At 46.2% G+C, this 22,166-nt stretch overlaps 1 protein-coding gene across 3 annotated transcripts in view; it reads left to right on the top strand.

Moving 5' to 3' along the window:
• Positions 1-22,166, top strand: part of PLEKHA3 (pleckstrin homology domain containing A3) — a 723,378-nt gene that overhangs the window by 505,180 nt on the left and 196,032 nt on the right. For all 3 annotated transcript variants that reach the window (XM_069616104.1, XM_069616102.1, XM_069616103.1), the window contains one exon: positions 3,900-3,943. In XM_069616104.1, the coding sequence (XP_069472205.1) occupies positions 3,900-3,943 (44 nt within the window). The remainder of the gene's footprint in view (positions 1-3,899; positions 3,944-22,166) is intronic.

The raw sequence follows: 22,166 nt of genomic DNA, 5'->3' as shown, positions 1-22,166 counted from the left end.
TTGCAGATGGCATGAGCGATGAGAGATGTTGGGCTACTTGGGTGGGGAGACATGATCAAAGTCCTCCCACTTGCACCTGGGGTACCAGCTTATGTGCTGCTATTGAGATGAATGTTCCAGAAGGGTGCAAGCATGTCAACCAATTATAGAGGACCATATAATGAACGGCTGTATATTTTGAGAGCCAATAACATACTGTGTACCTAATATCTGATGATGACTTGCACTAGGGGTTGGCATAAGTTGTCCACCTGACTGTAGAGACCCAATTACAACCCGTCCCTATATAGAAAGTATACTTAGATTTTTCCCTTTGAGTGTATCACAACAACCCGTAGGTTTCTCTTATTTGCCACGTAGTATGACATCACATATGACTCATTTTTGCTATATAAATATAATTTTTTATGAAATGCTTTGAGAGAATTTACGCAAACGTCCGTAGATGTCCGTTGTAACTGTCTGTTTTAGCTAATTGATATTAACAGTTGGAGGAGACTTTTGCCAAACTTCTTGAGTCAGTTTTATTATTTGGTGGAAGAGTTACTCTGCATCCGTGCATGATATGTTACTATTTAAGGACCGTATCTTCAGGGTAAGTGGCCAATCGTAGGAGGAGCTGGGCCATTTAAGAAGTGGCAGTAGTGGCAGTAGTAGAAGTATTTGAGTAATAGTGGAAGTGAGAGGTTGTAGTAATAGGCTGTAGTGGTAGGCGAGAGTAGTGAGTAGCAGTAATAGAGAGGTAGTGGTAAGGGAAAGGAGTAGTAGGAAGGAGGGAGGAGAAAACAGCGACGGGAGTGGTAGAGTGGTAGTTCGGGGTAGCGGAAGTAGGGAGCGAGGAGTAAGGGAGGAAGTGAGAATAGGAGAATTAGAGAATATCATCAAAGTGTGGAGGTAGGAAGGCGGAGTGTTACAATGTAGAGACAGTATAGTTGTGAAGAGTAGAACATCCTGGGACCCCAGTGTAAGAGAGGATCAGGAGTGACCCTGCGTGCAAGTAGAGAGTGGCATTGGGTGGTAGACTGCAACCCCTCTGATGTCACTAGAACGCTAAGCGTGGCTAGGAGAGGGACAGCTAGAAGGACCCTATGGAGTCAGGCAGACAATGTCTTAGAGAATCCATCAATAGACCAAGACAGAGAAAAGATAGAGGTCACCTGTCAGTAATACTAACATCCCCGTTATGGATCTCTGGGCTAGAGAGACGTTAAGGGCTGGGACAGTAGAGTTAGAGAGGGATGGCCCTAGTGCCAAACTTACCTGAGAACTCGGTAGTCCCTAAGGATCTCCCGCCAGATCCACAGCCAACCTGTATATATATCATTTAAATTAACACGCTTGGACTGTCATATGGTGTCAGTGTGGTTAATTATTGTGGGCGCTGTCACAGAGGTCAAGTGCTCTCCCATGCCTAAAGTGTGCCATCATGGCTAATATTTGGCTTGTTCATGTTACATATTTACTGGAACAAATCAAGATACAGCCTTTGCCATATTGGTCCTGATTCACAAATATTACATCGGATAGCTGTGTGTTCATGTGGGTTATCGTGAATATAAGGCATGCTGAGTGTGGGGAGTGTCTATGTTTTATGTGGGGTGCTTAGTTTATTTTTTTATTTCATGTTATTTATTTTTTATTCTTTCTTCTTCTCTACTTTCTTTCTCTTTCTTTCTTCATGTTTTCTCCCTCTTTTTTCTTGGTTTTAAATCCTATACAAATTTACTAATTGTGTATAGAGGGATGACGACAATAGGGTATTGGTATGTTTGTTAATATGCTCAGTGCATAATTATAATATTTTAGGAATTACTCATTTAACTCATTGATAGTTTTTACTTTCTGTAAATACTAATGTTAGAACTTTTGAGAATTGTTACCTATTGTTGATCCTGTTATATGTTTTATTGGAAAATATAAATAAAGTTTTAAACAAAAAAAAATATCATTTTGGCTTTTGTCCAAAAGCCTCCATAATCTGTTATGGCTGGACAACGGATTTTGGGTGGACTGAAACCAAACTGCACACAGATCAAAGGGGACCTCTGTTGTGCTTTTTTTCTTGCACTAGTTCGAGTTCTGATTAAGGGAATGTATGCTCAGCTTGGGGATCTCTCGGCTTTGCTACATTACCTTTATCAGATTTTGGTCCTTGTCTTGTTGTCCGATTGTGCCTTGATCCAATCTCCAGTTACGTTTCTTCTTTAAATGCTGCCTGCTCACTCCAGTTTATTTTCCCTCAAATTCATAGGTTTGTTACGTGATTCTCCATGAATGGAAGAAATTTTACTGTTGCATTTTCCGTTGTTACTTTACCAAATCATGTGCTCCAAAGCCACTTTCCCTTCCTTTGAGGGTCCTAGCTCTAGAGCTTTTGAAGATGCTACTTCTTCAGATCCTGTAAAATTGTGAAACTCCAAATGAAATACTTATTGAAGAATGATTCTATACTAGGTAACTGCTGTGCAGTCTAGGGTAAGAGGATCAGTACTTGTTTGTTCCTGCCTTTTTTAATTTGAAGGTTCCTGAGACAATGCTTCTATGTTGTGGTAATGAAGCCATTCCATTTATTCCCTATGGATGTGCTCTTATAATAACGAGTAACAGCAGTGCCACCTTATATTCTTGTGCCAAAAATATATTTGTGATACTTGGTTAAAGTCTTTTCGAATCCTCACTCTGCCTACTTTTTTGTAGGAGAGCTTGGTTCTTATATTTCAAGTGCCATCTTGCCCTCCATGACTGATTCTCCTACTTCTCCCAAGCTTATTTATACTACATCTTTGCAGATCAGTGTGGAAGTCAAAACGCTTAGTCTGTAGAGATGGTTTATTTTGGGAACTAGCTTTTTGTGTCCAAAAGCCTGTCAACTCTCACAGTGAATGCGGGTTTTCACACAACACTGAGCTTTGTTTTTCCTACTAAGGAACTACATCTGCTTGCGTGTCAGGATTTCCACTTGTTTGGTTTTCTGTTAAATATTTTTTGGCTAGGTCTGGTGGTTTCATCCGAACAAGCTCAACTTGCTTTGGTCAGATGTTCTGTGTGCCCTGAAGTGATCCACTGTTGCCGGCTAGGGCACTACTGTATTCTTTTGCATACTAATGAACTTGTAAACCTGGATCCTGAAGAGCCAGCATTCAACATTTTTTTTTAACCACTTCCAGTTTAATATGGTGGCTATGAGTACTGCAGGGAAGGACTCGAGGAAAAATTCAGTACTAGAACCAAGAGGCTCAGGCTCTGTACTTGAACATTGGAAGATATTATTCCATTTACATGTTCATTAATGGTCGACACTGGTATCCAAGAGGGTTGTAAAAATCGCTTCACCACTGACATGCATAGACTCTGCTGAGGATTTGTTTTCTTTACCTAAACATGCAATGTGTCAGAACTCTGCGATTGGATGAATATCTTCCCTCCACTTACAGATCATCCACCTCCATGCATCACCATTTTGTGATAGCCATGCTCCTTGCAAAATTGTTTGTGCCAGGGCACTCTTTATCTTGCAGCTTTTCCTACTGGAATGAGACTGGACATTTGTAGCACAAATCAACCAATAGCAGAACTATTATTTGCAGGTACGTATAACACATTTTCCTTCTATTTAGTTTGGATTTTACTTATTTTATTGAGCTAACATTTTGAATTTAGGAGTGGATAAAGCTGTGTCTGTAACTAGGTTGGTGACCCATTTGATTAATGCTTATAATTTTAGAGATTCTAAACGTTCAGTGAGAAGCCAAGAACAACATAGGGTAGTTCTAGTCCCCTCTTTTTAATATTGCCTATATTTATTGCTTTATAATTGATTATCAATTTCCCCCTTTAGCTAATGTTGCGATAATTGTATGCATCTGAGAAATAACATTGTTTATTTTGTCGTTTTTTAGATGAAGCGCTCTCTAAGTCACCCAGGTACTTATTTATCTGAGAGGTAAGAAAACACCTTCTATTTCTATTTATAATCACATTTTATGTATACTAAAGATGGAAATCGTCATAATGCACCCCAAATTCTCATGTTGGATTAAAAACTATAGAACACGACTATTAGAAGTATGAAATGGGCAAACATTACAAAATTATGTTTCAAGGTATTCGAGATGGTGGCAACCAAATACAGAATGTATGCTTAGTATTGCATGTTGATTTGTGTATGTTAGTTTATGAAATAAAACTGTCAAAACGGTTAGGAAAATCGCAAACGGTATTAATGAGGCCCCAATTCATTGAGTCCAACCCAAAAGCATGCAATACCTCTCCATGCACAAACTCTAAGCACTGCAAAGGCCTCCTTCTTTGACTCAAAAGTATCTTCTATAGGGGGTGCTGTTGCATGACATGCAAGATGCCCTCGATCATCTGAAGCTCTGCATTTCCGAACAGCCCGGTCTCTCACAGAACCCTATAATCCTGAGTAGTGGTGTCACAGTATTGGTTTTATGGCAGTATGATAACCTTCTTGCCAAATGACTGTACATCATGGTTATCGCGGTATAGCAGGTGGAGTTAACTAATCTTAACAAATATTTTCTTAAAGGTCATAAATTGTCAGAATTTTGAAACTTCTCTGCAAATCTTTAGCTGATCCTCCAGGAATCTAAGGTGGCTGCAGATTTGGTCTTTCATGGCGCTCACTCGTTGAGTGCCTTGAATGAAAGACTGAGTAGTGGAAGTGTTAAAATGCACATTTTGAGAAATTAGCTTGTTGCTCAATCACAAGTCATTGCTTTGAAAATTGGCCTCGATCTGCATTATTTTGGAACCACATGGCATGGGCTTCATGATCCCTCGCTGAAATTCAGTCATAAAAGTTTTTTTGATAACGCTTTAACCCATTAAAGGGAGAAAAGTCACTTGTGAGTCTGAAAGCCCATGTCATTGTGTTTCTTTTGTCAAAATGTGATAGCCAACAAACACCCCCCGAAAGGTTGCATATTGATCAAATCAATATAGCTTGTTAACTAGCTACCTGGTGTATTATAAAGATCTGATGTTGGAGTCACCACTGACCATGTAATCCAAACAGGACAGCTTTCAGTGGGCGCTGTGGATTTCTTTCTTGATTCTTGCAATACATGTTCATTTACCTTGTTAAAGATAGTGGCACAGAAACATTTTGAAAATGACAAAGTTAAAATACATATCGGCAAAAATATGGCTTGGACCACCACCTCGCCACAGCCCTATCATTACTATTTCTCCCAGGTCTGAGCACATTAGAACCCTTGTCATGTGAGTTGAGACGGAGGAATGCTTTCATGGGTGGTGTCACAAATCGAGGATAGACCTGAGAAATACCCCACCCCCATTGCTCTGGATACTTCAAATTTAATGTAGAATCTGTCCTGCCTGCTTGAGTCCAGTGCCATATGCAGAAGGCAGGTGAAGGATCAAGCGAAGCAACAACTCTAGTGCCAATGTCTACACGGAGGACAGTGGGGGGAGGTGGGGGGCAGTTTATATACTAGCACAAAGCACTGATGGGCTGAGTGTTCATACAGTCTACAGAGCTAATGTTTTTTGTGGACATGCATCAGGAGGACATCCAGTTCATTCCCCCTCTTTGAATTCTGGGATGTGTAGTTCCCCATCTTTCAATTGGTGGGAAAACTACAAATTGGCTAATCTTTAACCCGACTCTACTGATCACAGAGAAAGAACGGTCACAGCATCAAAGCTGTGTTTACTAATGTGGCCTCAATTTCCCTATGCTCTTGTCTGCCAAACAAGGCCCCCTTGGCAGACGCCACATCCCACAGTGCACGATCCAGACTGCGCAACACTTGCTTACTGCCTTTCCAAATCAGATTGAAAAGCTCACTTAATAGCTGCAGGCCCTAAAACGGTATACTGGTATATACAACGTGACGGTTATTATAGTTCAATTAAGTTGTTCACGGTATCTATAACGGTATACCATTATACCCCCAATCCTGAGCCAGCGAAACTGAAACCAATGGGCCAGGGCCAGGGCTTCGTGATCTGGCTAAAAACCCTGGTGTAAACTCTCAGTGCAGTAACCAGACCGTGCAAGACTCGCGCTGGCCCAGGAAAGCCAGAGGCCCGAGGTGAAAGGAACAACCAATGGGAAGTCTGACGGCACTACCCAGTAACTACCCTATTGGGCTCTGTTCTGTCCTGAGTTGAGCCTAGCTGCAGTGTTGATCAGTAGTGACATATATATATATATATATATATATATATACATATATAATATACAGGCGCCAGTGTGCCACGCGATCCAAGAGGCACTGCTCAGTGTGCCAACTGGGTGACCCTTTACTGTGTGGGATCAACCGGCACCAAGGGGCGGCTACCCGGAAGCCCATCTGTGTAGTCACCTGCTGACTGGCCTATTCATCTGGAACTGCGCAGAATGACGCCATAGACATACCAGCGTGAGAATGATGAAGGGTGCTCACAAAAGCAAGGGAACATTGATGCCTTCCCGAAATCGACACCAGAGGCATCAGGCTCAGGTACCTGCACCATTGAAAATGAACCCCACTCCTTACCTACGGAGATCCAAACAATATTGGCCAGTATGAAAGAGGGATTCATATCTGTCAGCACCAAGCTGGATGATATTACAGCTAACATTAATGCCATCAACACTAAATTAGAGAATGCGCCGGGAAGGATTACAGAGGTCGAGAGAAGAGTTGGGCAGATAGATGACGACGCTACTGCGATGAAGGCAGAACTTGCAACCCTCATCAAAGTGATGAAGGTCACTCTGGAAAAAGTGTGATGAGTAGGAGTCCTGGTCTCTCAGCAATATTATTTGTGTCTTGGGCATCCCGGAGGGTCTAATATACGTGGTATGGAGGCGTTTGTCAAGAGTACACTGAAAACCTTGCTGGAGCACCCATTGTCATCTGCATTCATAGTCGAACAAGCTCATGAGTCATTGGTGGCGCCACTTAAGTCAGGCACAGCTCTGAGGCCCATTATTACCAGAATCCCCAACTACAGAGATAGGGATGCTATCCTGAATGCGGCCGGGACAAGGGTGAGCTTTGACTGGTCTCCAGTAAGATTCTTATAAAACCAGTCTTCTCACTGGCTGTTCAAAAGGAGCGAAAGACCTTTCTGGGGGTTAGGAAACTACTACGAGAACACCCCATATCCTACTCGATAATGTATCCGGCAAAATTTTGAATTCCAAAGTAAAACCTACTTTTTTTGGCTCCCCGATGGAAACCCTTGCATTCATTGAAAATAACATTCCGAACTGAGACTTGAGACAACCCACTACACCTACTAGCCTTCGGACCCCACACATACATTAACTAGTGCTCCTGGTTCTATATTTCTTTACATACATTATGCTTGTTTGAGAGTCCATGGCGGTGGTGCCTTTTCCACATAATTCATACATGAAAGAGCTTTTTGGGAGCTGCCAGGGGGCGCCGAGATGTGCCGATGGGTCTCGGCTGTTCTCCTCCCTTGGGTGCGGAATTTGATTGTTTGGGCCCCCACAACCCCTGGAAGTTGAAGACTGACCCCCCCCCGAGTGTGTTTAAGCTGGGGGGTGCTGGGGGACCGTGCCTGCGGTGCTTGTGGGCTCCTCCGAGCCGAAGATCCAACGCCATCTTGCGGCGAACGGGAGTGGAGTGTCGGCTTTCCTTGTGGCAGGAACTGCGCGGCCGCTGACTGCCTGCTGGAGGGGGAGGGGCAGAAGACTGGTTGGGCCCCCTCACCCCCATGGAAGTTGAGGGCCGATCCCCCCCTGAACGTGTTTAAGCTGGTGGGCGCTGGGGGACCGTGCCTGCAGTGCTTTTGGGCTCCTCCAAGCCGAAGATCCGACGCCGTCCTGCACCGAATGGGAGTGGAGTGTCAGCTTGCTTGGTGGTGGGGACCGCGCGGCCGCTGACTGCTGGCCGGAGGGGGAGGGGCAGAGGACTGGGCCGCGCTCCCCCTCTCCCCCCACCCCCTCCGCGCGGCGAAGAATTCTGGTGTCGGTCGCGGTCCCTGTGGGGGCTGTGTGCAGGACGTCTGGAGCAGTCCTGGGGGAAGTCGGAGCCCGTGTGCCTGGGGGGGCCCCGCCAGCTCCCCCAACGGAGTCCTATCAGTGGCGTGGCTCTTTAGGTGAGTGCAGCCCGTGGTGGTGGTGGCCCCTTGACTATGCGGGGCCCGGCTGTCCCCCCCAGTTGGATCTTTCCTGGCCCGGGACGGCCCGCGCTGTTCCTGGCGAGGGCTGGTGGCTTGACTGTGGTTTGTTTGTTGCCAGTGCCTCGGCAGGTTTCCTGTGGACTCTCCCTGACGCTCGGACTATCTGCTGGATCAGCAGCGTGTTGGGACCTGGGTTGGAGTGCTGACAATTGCCTCCTTGGCAGTCCTATTGCTTGTGAATTGCATAGGAGTCCCGCGGGGGACTCTTCTGGCCCAGCTTTGGACCCGCATTTACGGGTGATCACCAGGCTTTTGGGTGCCACTCTCAGGAAGACCTGCGCGCTTGTGGTGGGGCTCATCGGACTCCGTAGTTGGGATTGATGCTGACCACTGTGCACAAGGCTCCCAGAGATGGTCCACGGAGTGGGTGAGGTCGGTTCTGGAGTGTGCCGTGCCAATGGTCCTTGCTGGTGGGTGTCGTGTTAGGCCTGTGCTGCCGGATCTCCTGGCGCTAGTTTGCAGTAGGGCCCCACCTGGAATCACCCTAGAGTGTAGGTAGCTGAGCAACTACAGGATTGATGGGAGGACTTGCCTGCCTGTGGGGGGACCTCCTTGTGTCTGCCTCTGGGACATCTCACGTGGTTCGGGCCTCTTGGGTTCTTGGATGGACGGGGTTCAATCTCTACAGAAGTATCGGCGTGCCCCTGAGCAGGTGCCGGGTGGGACCAATATGCAGGCAGCAGGTCTATCGGAGACGTTGGAGGCTCAATCCATGAGCCAGAACATGGCGGCCCTGTTGGAGGAGATTCGTGACTTCAGGGCTGATATTGGCATGCGGCTTGACTCTCTAGATAAGAAGGTGGACGCTGTCAAGGACCGTGTGCAAGCCCTAGAGGCCAATTAGTCCTCAGCAGATCTATTCGAAACTCAATTCGACATGCACTTGGCAGAGTTAGAGAGGTGAGAGGAGAAGGTTGCTCTAAAGTTGGGTGATTTGGAGAATGGGGAAAGGCGATCTAACCTCCGGTTTCTGGGTATCCCGGAGCGGGAAGGGGAGACCCAGTTGGACATTGAGAGGAGAGTCAAGTCCATCATAAGTAAGCTCTTTGATGGAGATAACACCAGCGAGCCCACATTTGACAGAGCCCACAGAGCGGGAGGTCGTACGGTAGGTCCGAGATCCGTCCTGGTCAAATTTCACTACTGTGTAGATAAGGCAAAGATTCTGGAACTGTGGCATGTCTGAAGGGGGGCCCTTTCGAATGGGAGGGTGCTAAAATATCGATCTATCAGGACCTTTCAGCGCTCACCCTCGCCCGTTGGAGATGGTGTGGCCCTCTGACAAAGTGGCTCCAGTCTAAGGGAGTACGCTATAGGTGGGGGCATCCGTTCTCACTTACGTTCGAGTTGGATGGTTATAAGTACTCCCTAATTACGGAATCGGAGATTCAGAAAGTCACTAGCAAATTACTGGGGGCCACGTCCTCAGGTCCGGAGTTGGGAGCCTGGAAGGAGGGGAGGCAGCGAGGTTGTTTGGATTCAACATGTTGGCGCCGTGTCCGGGGGCACAGGAAGTACAGAAAGGTGGCGCTGCCCTCCCCGGAGCAGTCTGCGTTGGGCCGTTGACGCAGAGGACCCTGCTTCTTGTGCATGCTGGAGTGCCCAGAGACCTTATGGTTGGCTATCTGACCTTGTGCAGGACTGTTGAGACCTTCCTAGTTTCGGTCTGCAGGGCTATGCTTTGCTGGTGGGGGGAGGTTATGCTGTTAGTATTGTTGGATTGTGATTTTATAGATGGGGGGGGGTGGGGCCAGAATTTCAGGTTGTGTTGGTCGAATTCCGCCCAAGTGGAGGCGATCATTGGCGGCCTGGCGGTGTGGCAAGTCGATGTCATATCCGGTCCAGGCGCTCAGGGGTAGGAGGGGTGGTGGGTGGGGGGGGCGTGTTTGGGTGGGGAAGGGTGCAGTGGGTGGTGGTTCGAAGTGGGCATCTTTTTTGGGTGTTGGGGTGGTTCATTTTTCGCACTTGGGTCTACCTGGTTTGTGGGGTTCTGTATGCTCTTATTGGGGCTTTACATGTGCACGGGGGGCTAGGGGTTGGGCACTCTCGATGGCTCCCTCGGTGGGGCGGAAGATCTTTTTGGCTTTTCTTATGGCCGATTCCTTACAACTGATGTCAGTGGGGTCCTTAAATGTGCGGCATCTGAACTCCCCGACTAAACGGTCTTTGGTGTTGAGGGAATTCGTTAGATTGAGGCTGCACTTTCTCTTCCTACAGGAATCCCGTTGAGTCAAGGGGAGGGAGCCTGCGCTCAGATCTAGGGCTGTCCAGCATATGTTTCATTCTTCTTATGTGGCGAAAAAACGTGGGGTCGTCTTTTTGATTTCTAAGAATGCCCACTTCTCCCCTAAAGCCCACATAGCTGACCCTGAAGGGCGTTTTATTATGGTTAAGGGAGAGCTTAGGGGCCGTCTCTTCACGTTTGTGGGTGTATATGCCCCAAATGAAGGGCAGGACGTTTTTTGGGAGAGAATGAGTGACAGGGTCAGAGGATTTGCTTAAGGCGCGCTAATTGTTGGAGGGGACTTTAATATGGTTTTGTGCCCGGAGAACGATAGGAGATCCCCCCCCAAACCGTGCCCCGACCTCGGATACCATTTGAGGATGGCAGACTCATTCAACCGGGTTAATGCTGAGCTGGGCCTCGAGGATACGCACCCTGCTTGGCATGACCGCAAATCCCTTTTTACGTTTTACTCCTCGGTACATCAAACCTTCTCGAGGATTGATTATCTGTTGGTAGATTCTGCGATCAGGGACTGCGTGTTCGACTTCGAGGTTGTGGCTGTCCCATGGTCCGATCACGACTTAGTCCGAGTCAATTTGGGAATCCCTCCCCCAGCCCGGGGTAAGTCGAGGTGGATTTGCAATGACTTGTTTCTAGCAGATAAGGAGCTGAGGCAGTCCCTACTGTCTTCTATTGAGGAATTTCTTTGCCTTAATGACACGGGTGAGGTGGAGCCTAGAATTGTTTGGGATGCCTTTAAGGCCACGATTAGGGGGACGTTGATTGAAATGGGAGCTAGGAGAAAGAAGGAGAGGTTGCGGGAGGAGTCTAAGTTGAGGGAGCAAATTGTCGCCATTCAGCCAGGGGGTAGGTTGAAAACGCAGATCGCCCCAGGCCAGCGTGAAGCGCTTCAGAACCTCAGAGCAAAACTGTCCGCCCTCCTTGTAGGCCAGACAGAAAGAAAGCTTGCGTTCTTTAAACAACGGTACTTGGTGAAAAGGCAGATAAGATCTTAGCCTGGAGGCTGCGAGAGTTGTGTGATACTAGGAGGGTCAACTGGGTCTCTGGTCAGGCTGGAGAGAAAATCTTGCAGGATAGCCAAATAGCAGAGCAGTTCAGGCAGTATTATGAGGCTCTCTATGCCTCTGAATATGGTGGAGATGGTAAAGAAGTGGACCGGTTCCTGGACTCCCTGCCTGTCCCCTGTCTCGCTCGGGAGTCCTCGGAATCGTTGGAACGGCCTATTTCGGCTCAGGAAATAATCAACACTATCGCGTCCCTGAAGAGTGGTACTGCTCCAGGAGATGATGGTTTCTCAGTCCGTTTCTATAAGACCTTTCGCTCCACGTTGGCCACTTTCTTGTCTAAGGTGTTCAATGCAGCCCTGGAAACTGGCTCCCTCCCTATTACCATGATGTCTGCCCTTATCGTGGTGCTCCCTAAGGAAGGGAAAGATCCCTCCCTCTGTCAGTCTTAAAGGCCCATCTCTCTCCTTAATGTAGATGTTAAAATTTTGGCTAAACTTTTGGCAAATAGATTCTCTAGACTTCTTCCATCGCTGGTGATCAAGTAGGCTTTATCCCCGGGCGCCAAGGCTCTGATAATGTAAGGAAAACCCTGGGCCTTCTGCATGAGGTGTCTAGGCGGGACTTGGAGGCTTATCTCCTTTCGTTGGATTCTGAAAAGGCCTTCAACCGTGTCGAATGGCCTTACATGGTGAAGGTCCTTCGCAAGATGGGCTTGGGTGACAATTTCTGTCGGTGGGTTGCGGCATTGTACAATGGCCCCCTAGCGCGGGTACTGGTGAATGGCTGCACTTCAGCCGATTTTCTGCTCTCCAGAGGTACCCGTCAGGGGTGCCCTCTTTCCCCCCTATTGTATGCTCTGGCAATGGAGCCCTTTGCCATCGCCGTCAGAACTTATAGTGGTGTTTCTGCGGTGCAGTTTGGGGACTGCGAATTCAAACTATCCCTATTCGCGGATGATATTCTAGTATACCTGACCAGGCTTCACAAATCCCTCCTGCACTTATTAGGTCTTATCCGCTTCTTTGGGGCATTCTCGGAGCTTAGAATCAATGTATCCAATTCATGTATAATGCCGATGGGCGGACTGGACCATGAGGTCAGTGGTAAATCAGAGGCGTATGGGATGAGAGTAGAGCGGGAGGCAACTAGATATCTAGGCACTAATATCCCTAGAGATTTAAACAAAGTGTATGAGCTAAATTACCCCCCTCTCTTGGCTGGGATCTTTAAGGATCTGACTAAGTGGGCTCCCCCGTCTCCTTTATCTTTTTTCGTCCCTTCCTTTCATTGTCCGGAATTCTTTTTTTAATTCTCTACTATCTCGCCTACTGAGTTTTGTCTGGAACGGTAAGGGGGCATGAGTGAAATATTCCACCCTGACCCTTCCAAAGTCTCATGGGGGGTTCGGTCTCCCAGACTTTAAGCTGTACTATAAGGCAGCCCAGCTGCGGGTGATGCTAGAACATCTGAGGGACGTCCTTAGGACTTATTGGACGTATGTGGAAGATGTTCAGATCCATCCTTACAAAGTTAGGAATTTACTTTGGTCTCCTCCACGATCCCTCCCAGCAGGGGCTAAATCACACCCAATGTTGTCAGTTCTGTGGGCAACCTGGAAGCCCAGCAGAGACAATAAGCTCCTCTCTTCTTGGCCTTCTCCCTCTCTTCTCTATGGGCCCCCCACTCAATATAGGATCCAGAGGTTTTCGCGAAACTCAGTCCTGGTCTGATCAGGGGGTGGAGAGGGCGGCGCAACTCTTTCATCTTGGTGAGTTTATCGAATTTGGCCAGTTGTCAGAGGTGTTGCGGGAGAAACCGTTTTCCATCTTCGATTACCTACGGCTTAAGGGTATCCTTACACAGGCTGGGTGGCGGGCTTCCCTGACCCGCTCTTTAACTCCCTTTGAAAAAGTTTTTGTGGAGGCTAAGTCCAGAAAGGGATCGCTCTCCAAGATATACAACGTGCTGGTTGCAGCTAACTTAGAGGGTAGACAACCGTTCAAGCGTATCTGGGAGGAGAGACTAGTCATGACACTCGATGATCGCACATGGCAGGGAGTTTTCAGGGCCATCTTTAGGGGTGGGGTTTGTATACATCTGCAATGGAGCATAGTTTTAAGATTCTCCACTCTTGACATCGTCCTTCCGTCACCTTATCTAAAATGTTTGCCAGGGTATCTGTGTCCCAGGGATTGCGCTCTCCGTGGTACTTGGCAGGGTCGGATTGGCCTCTCGGCCTTTCGGCCCGTGGCCGGGCCGAAATCGTCCCTAGGGAGTGGGGGCCAGTTTCTAGTCATGCCTGGGCAGGTTTGGAAGAAAAAAAATGAAAAAGAAAAGATCTTTTTTTTCAAATTTGTTTCAATTTTTTTTAAAGTCTTTCATCCTTCTTTGGTCAATAAATGATTACCAACACATTTTGGGTGATATTGTATGCATATTTGTTCTATAAAAAAGATCTTGAGCAGAAGTGCTATACAATAACATATCATTTGGCTTTGGACTTCTGCTTGGATTCAGAGTAATTTAGTGCACTTAGGAACAATGCTATTTGATGCCACTTGATGTTTTGTTATGGGGTGAAAGGTTGTGTTTCATCGCTTTCTGGGATGTCACTTTGGGGTGGGGTCAAATGACATCACTCCCAGTGATGTCATCAGAGTTCAGGGGTTGTGAGGCGAGGGGTGGGCCACTTTTTTGAGGCAAGGGGTGGACCACTTTTTTTTGGGTGACCGTGCCCATTTCTTGTTCCAGTCCGACCATGGTACTTGATACCGCATGTGGTGTGACTGCCCGGTCATACAGGTTTTCTGGGCGGAATTGCTTAGCTGGATCAAGAGCATTCTGGGGATGTCCCCCTCCCTTCACCCCCTGGAGATCCTCTTGGGCACCCCTTTGCCGATGGCGAGTCTGACCATTTACTAGGGTTGTGAGTGCTATGTTACGGGCGGGGAGAATGGCCGTGGCTCGAATCTGGAAAGGTCCCAACGCCCCTTCTAGGGCGGATGGCTCACTTAGTTATTGGCAATTTTTACGTATGATAAATTGTCAGCCATAGTCAATGATAACATGTCTTCTTTTTTACAGGAATGGTCTATTGTTTTGTTAAGTGCGGACTGTGATGCCTTGAAATTGTAAGCAGTTCTGATGTGGGGGGAAGTTTGTAACTAGGGGAGTGTGGTTAGTTCTTTGGTAGTCCTCTGGCTCACACTTAACTCACCGGGACCCTATGACATCGAGGTTGTGTGAAAAAGTCTTAATGTATACTGTGTCCTTCATGTATTCCCTGTGTACTCTCTGCTCTATTTAAACCAGGTAGTTTTTGGTGGGTGGGCGTGGCTTGAGGAGGAGGTGGGAGCGGGTATGCTATACAGTCTTTTTGCCTGTGTTTTACTCATGGCTATGGTCGGTGGTAGACTGTTGGTGTTTTGTGTTTGATGAAATGTTTAATAAAAACTAAGTGGAAAGAGCTTTTGGGGGAAGGAAACCTACACTACTGTTGATAAGAGTGGTGGGGACGTTGTGGGACTTGGGGATTAAAACTACTAATTGGAAATTACTGTGAGGTAAGCTTCTTGACAATGACCGCCACTGCCTTTGGCAGTTGTGTTTACACAAGGTGGGCTCAAGGGCTGAATACACTAATTAAATATGGTGAATGACTTGATGTGTATGAGCTGGAACATGAGAGGCATGGTTCGTCCAATCAAAATGTAGAAACTCCTGGCCTATATCAAGCACTTTAAAGTGGGATCTTGTTGTTGCATGAAACATATGCCACAGACAAAATAAACTCTCACTGTGCTTACAATTGGGGAGAGAATGCATTTTACACATCTTACTCTACACAGTCTAGGGGAGTGCTTACAATTGTACATAACTAATGTTCAGGCACATTAAGACTTTGGAAGACCCCTTAGGTCATTATGTAATAGTTTATCGTAGAATAGAAGGAGGGGAGATCCTCTTGGGAAATACATATGGCCTGAATCTGGATGACCCTTAATTTTATACTGATGTGATGGATATATGCCACACCTTCCCCATGCTACCAATAATGAGTGGGAGATTTTAATACCACCACACTTGCCCGCACTGATGAGGCCTAGTGTACAATCTAGGACTGCACGGATGCTCCTTGATGACATGTCAGAATTAGAATTGATGGACACATGGAGAGTACAACATCCAGACAATCGCGAATATGCGTAGTATTCCACGGTTCATGACTCATCCTCTAGCATTGACCTATGGCTCTTCTCCCCTACCCTCTTGGGAGTGGCCTCCAATATGGTGATACTTTCGAGGACCTGCTCAGATCATTCTCCCATACTGATACACCTATCGCTCTTACAACGACTGAATCCCTTTAAATTATTGGCGGTTCAAACCTTTGACACTACAGGATGTTGATTTCTCATTCAACATACATGATAATGTACCACTTTAATGTAGGCTCCTTGGAGAGGATGGGGACTTAATGGAAGGCCTTCAAAGCATGCAAAAAACGAGGGGTGTCCTGGGAGTCCCTCTGCCGGACGTTAGTCCCGGTTATGAGAGCCTTAACAGAGTCTTTAGTTCACTATCTTTCACAGAGGAGAAATATCCAAAACATGTCAGTCTTTGTCCTGCCCTGGGGGCAGTCCGGCACCGAAATGCTAGGCAATTCTCCTCTGAACAAGAGTACCAACAGCAACCCTAAACACATATTTCAGTCTGGTGGGACCTCATCAATAGGGTGGAGCTGTGCCTCTCTAAGAATAGTGAGCAAAGGGTCCACATCTGGATTCCTCTAGTAACTTAGGGTGAGACCCAAAGTTACTTAAATTATGCAAAAAACAAGGGAGGTCCTGGGAGTCCCTCTGCCGGACATTATTAATAAATAATATTTTTAAAACTACTGAACGCAGACATCGAGTCACCGCTTCGTGCCCCGTGCCCAAGTTGTTTCGTACCTGGTCCAATTCCGTCCAGTGGTTTTGGTGTGCGTTGAGCAGAAATGTGGACTTTTCAGTTTTGGAAAATGAATGGGGACTATGCTGAAAACCTCCTAAACATTTTCATTTTTTAACTGATATTTCCCAGAATGTCCAGTCTGGGGGTGGGAGGTGGGGCAGTGACAAACTTTGTTTGCAAAATTACAGCCAAAACCATCATGCGAGTCAGAAGTTATTAGCAATTCATTTTTCAGGTTTCCTATGTATCTCGATAATCAACTTAACTAAAGTGGGTCGATTGCTGCACGATAATATATACTATCATGAGCAATCCTAATGCTTCACCAAAATATAAAATGCGGTTTCTCTTTTTTATATAAATATTGGGGGTTCCCGCCCAAACTGCCATTGTTCCTCTCTGCCCCTACAGACATACATACACACAACACACACACTGCCACCCACCCACCCACTTATCGGTTCTCCTCCTGGTTCTGCGCTTCCGGGTCCCTACATACCTGTCATCCCCTGCGCACACTCATGTGCGGCAGGGGCGTGACAGTTGGATTTAGAAAGACTGCTCTGTGCGGTCACGGAGCGGTCTTTCTAAACCGGTCTTTAAGGGAAAAGATCTTTTTAAAAAGATATTTTCACTTAGGACCAATTACCACTATGCTAGTAGAAGACCGCACAAAACTCAATTCATTTCTCCTGAAGAGTCGTGTACCCAGGTCTATGAAACATGCTACAATGACACCACTCTTGAAGAAAGTTTTGGCAGTTCTGCAGAACTCTGCCAAATATAGTCTAATATTCATATACCAGCAGAATATTGTAGAGCGTGGTAACTAGATGGCTCAGAGTGCATAGAACAAACAAAAATCATAACTGCCAATCTGGCTTCAAGCCAACGTGAGAAACTGAATCAACACTTGCTATTGTGAGGCAGAAGCTTTTCTCTGCTTTGAAGGTTGCCTTCATCCTCTGTGACCTCTCTATGGCATACAACGTGGTATACCACCACATGCTGTTGAATAGGCAAACACACTGCGTGGGAGTCTGTGGTGCCCCACTAGAATGGATTCATTCCTTCCTCCTAGCTAGAAGACACGTCCAGCGATCGTCCTCTCGAAAGGTGTCGGTGGTCCCCATAGGGGTCATTCTACTCACCCAACCCATTCTGTGTGCTTAACCGGCACCAGGTCCGGTTTCAGATGTACGCCAATGACACCCAGAATCACATCTGTCTTGAGAATAACCTGGTATCTAACATAAACATTACCACCTGCTTCAGCCACATTCGACATTGGATGAAAGAAAGCTCCCTCTGGCCCCAAAACAGAGATATTCCTCTTAGGTGGAATGGAATACAACTCAACTCTTTTTGGATGGCCAAAACCCAGAAAATTAGGAGATCCCCCCCAGGCTAAATATGGGTAATCCCCTAACCATTAGATTGAATGGAAAAATAAATCTAGAAATGGTATTTGATACAGAACTTTCTTTTCACCCGCACATCAATATCGTAGTGAAAGGAACCAACTTTAAACTGTGCCTGATCTGTACCTTCAAACCACCACCACGTGGAACTGACATGAGCCCTGGTGATGACACGCTTATAGTACAGTAATATCCGCAAAAACTGTAAAACTAGGCTGCCAAACTGTGCCTGAACATCCGAAAATGGCACACATGAAACCGGCCCTCAAAGATCTTGTGTCCTGCCCTTTGACCAAATCTTGCATCCACACTAAAATACTGGGTAGTGAATCTCCCCTGCATTCAGGTGGATTCTAGCTACCTGTACATGACCTGCCTTCCTTGTATAATACTGCGCTCTGAAGTGACTGTAAAGTGACTTGCGCTGCATTACACTAAACTCCTAAATTAAATAAATGTCCATATTAAATGGGGATGAACACATTTTTTGGGGGAAGTCTGAAACGCATCCCCTCATACTTTGTCTCCTCCAGATTATACATATCCTGGTTCTTCAGTCTGTCTTGCACGGTTTATAGGGCATATGCTTAACTTTTTATTATTGCCGTATCTGCTGTCTTTCTGATGTTTAATTTTCTGTCTAAATCTATAACCTCAAGCATTGAACTCAGCCTGCGCGTTCCCAGGAACAACTGCCTGCTACCGCGAGCACCTGCGTGTTCGCAACAGATACTGTTGTCTTGTGAGCCACTGTGTCCCCCAGGGTCTGTACTTTCTCCAGATATTCTCGTGGTTTCTCGTTAAGACCTTTTGTGTGCCATACCATGTTGGTGTCCTACAGCATCTGTCTAGTCTCTATTGGTATTACAGTCTCTATGGGTGTTCCTCAGCATGTGTAAGTCAACAGTTATTGTCGGTGTTCCAGAGTTTCATACTGTCCCGAGTTGGCCCAGAGGTTCAGGAGAGCTTGTTGGGTGTACCACAGAGCTTGGTCTTCCAAGTACATCTGGGTATTTTAGAGAAAATGGGAGCTGCTGCAACTGTGTCGGTGGCCTGTGAATTATCTGGCTCTCAAGGTGTGCTTCCTTCACATTCAGTTACTAGCTGTCTCAGAGTTGCAAAGTCTCCTATAGAATCTGCTGGTTTGGAGATAGCACTTCTCACTAGTTTTGAAACATGCAATTATATTGCGCCATATTTCTTGTTAGTAAATGGTGGGACAAATTGATATCACTTATATCAAGTAAATGTTTTAAGCAATTTAACGCTAAAAGGTTAGGTTTCATTTGGGTGGGATAAAATCCATATTTGATTATTAAAATATTAAGGCAGTGTGAGAATCCTTTGTGAGGAGATGATGGAGAGGGGTCTGTCCAGTTGGGGCTCAGCCAGCGAGTTTTCTGGGACAATGGTATTCTTTGAGCAGATCATGATTGGGCAAGCCTTGAGGGGGATCAAGAACAGATCCCAATGCAGAACAGGTGCACAGGAACAGAGAGAAGGAACAGAGAGAAATACACAGAACATGCGTGCACTGCGTAAACCTGGCTTTAGCAAGCGAGTATATTGGCAACTGGAATGCAGTGCTGCACAGCGACTACGATGCCCAAGTCTGACCCCAAGTTAGCGGACATGCTTTTGTGTCCTTAGGCCGCAGGGACGGGAGCTGATTAGAATTGACTTAAGAGCAATGACACTTGATTATACAAGGCAGAAAGTTACAATCCCATAGGAAGCAGGTGGGATATGTAGCCCACACCAATCAAGCAAGGAGGTGCTGCTATCACTGCCAAATCCAGTCTTCAACTTAGACTGTGCCCGCTCGACACAATAGAAGGCTATGAATTACTTCTTCTCAAACTTACAACGGACAACCAAAACTACAACTAATATTCTTATCATTTACAGAGCACCTAACAATGATAACCACCCGGAATCTGACATCCCACTGCTCATTACACCCTATCTCAAGCCCAATACCAAATTCATACTCTTAGGCAACATCAACTTCTCCAGAGAAACTAATCCCTATTCTTACCCCACTGGATATTTTTGAAACAAGAAATAGCTGTAATCTTACAGTAGACAGCCTCATCCCTGTCCCGATGGAGGCCCTCTCAACCCACACCCCATCCAACACCAACCCCTGTTGCCTTGCTGTTACTTATCACTATTGTCTCAAAACCACTATTGACTCCTTAGCCCCACTTATAACCAAAACACCAGGGTCAGCCAAACACTCCAATTTCTGGTGCAACGAGGAACTGGTGGCACTTCAGCGCAACAAAAGATCTCTGGAACACATCCATAAAAAGTCCCTATCCACCGACTCGGCCAAGTCCTTTCTGGAAGCAAATTATAGCGCACAAAGCAAACGCCCTGAACGCCCGTATACATAATGCTACCTCGAATTCTAAAGAACTCTTCACCATACTCCGAGAATTGGAAAACCCCATCCCTTCTACTATCCCTGTCAATTCTAGCAAAGCCTGGTGCACTACTATACAGAACTCACTTGCCTCAAAAATAGGCATGCTCAAAGACAAAATTGTATCCAAAAGAAAGTTACTGGCCAGCAAAAGACCTCCCCCAATCGTGGATAGAGACTGTGAAAACAGTCACGCAATTCAAATTCTCACTGGTCAACCAAGACGAGGTTCTGGACACCATCTTCTTGTTAAAACAATCTACCTGCAAAGGAGACTGCTTCGCTGCCCATCTAGTTAAACTTTGCGCGCCCGCGCTAACACCTATCATTACCAAATGTGTCAATGCCTCCTTCTGCACCATCATTGTCCCTGCTAGTATTAAAGAATCATGGTTTACCCCACGCCTCAAAAAACCTTTGGTGGACCCTACTTTACCTACTAACTACCGTCCTACAACCACAGTTCCCTTCCTGCTGAAAATAATCGATAAAATAGCCTACTCTCAAATACAAAACCATCTTGACCAGAACCACCTCCTAGAGGCCAGAAAATCTTGCTTCCGGCCTAATCATAGGACTGAAACAGCATTATTGGACCTCCAAAATCCAGATGGACTCCATAAGAGACTCTGGCAATCCTTATATTTTACTCCTATTAGACCCGTCAACCGCAATCGATTTGGTGGACCATGACAAATTATGTATCACCTTGTCAGAAAATTTCCAATTCTGGCACGAAGCTACCCTTTGGGTCAAATCCTTCCTTACAGAACGCACCTCAAGAGTAACCATTGGAAAGGAAGCCGCGGACCCGATACCAGTCCCTTTAGGGGTACCTCAAGGCTCATGCCGCTCGCCCACCCTTTACAACACGTACACTAAGCTGTTATTTGCAGCCCTTGATGCTATGGGTGTCATCTACACAAATTTCGCCGATGACACCCAGATCCTCATTCCATCACTGGCAACCATGAGCAAGATAAAATCACCATAAATAAGATTTATGCCATAATCCAAAATTGGATGGCCACCTGTGGCTGTGCCTCAACGATGAAAAGATGGAGATTCTCTTTGTGGGCTCCCCTGCTAAAATTAAATCTCTCCACTCCAATTATTCATCCATTACCATCGATGGAACTCCCATCCCAGTCCTCAAGCAGGTTAAAACTTTGGGTGTACACTTAAATGCTAATCTAACAATGACTAAACATGTTAATGCTCTCATCAGCCACTTCTTATGCTTCCAAACGTATTGCATTAAGCCATCAATTCCTGACCCCGCAAAATTGTATCACTCTGTCTCGTGCACTCATTTTGTCTAAATTAGATTACTGCAACGTTCTACTGCTAGGCTCCTCGAATACAAATCTGGCCAAACACCAATTGTTGCAAAATAGAGCTCTGCGAGCAGCCCTTGGCTTAAAAGAATCTGACCACATCTCCAATGCTATGAGCGAAGCTCACTGGCTTCCCATTAAAGCCAGAATAATCTTTAAAACATTATGCGTCACCCACCAATGTCTCACCAAGAAGGCTCCCACCTACCTTAACAATGCCATCACCTTAAACAAGGCCACGAGAACACTGAGATCCAACAATAGTACCCAACTCTTTGTCCCACATTTGAAAAGCTTGAGGGCAGGGAGCAGCAGCTTTCCAGTAATGGCACCAAAAATGTGGAACTCCCTCCCCTCTCATACTACAAACCAGCTTTTACACCAGCGATTTACAGAGACGTTAAGGCTTTTCAACAAATTCTAAACCACTTGTAGTTCTTCTTGTCTGCCCATCTACACAACCCCAAGCTATGTATGACGCATCTTCATTTTCTACCTTGACCTAACTGTCCTGTAACTGTATGCATGGCTTTATATGCACATTTGACAAATCTGTTTGAAATGTAACTATATTCCTCACTGTAA

This window comes from Ambystoma mexicanum, chromosome 9 (assembly GCF_040938575.1).
Source record: "Ambystoma mexicanum isolate Mex_15411 chromosome 9, UKY_AmexF1_1, whole genome shotgun sequence".
NCBI classification, from domain to species: domain Eukaryota; kingdom Metazoa; phylum Chordata; class Amphibia; order Caudata; family Ambystomatidae; genus Ambystoma; species Ambystoma mexicanum.
This window is presented reverse-complemented; position numbering and strand designations above follow the sequence as displayed.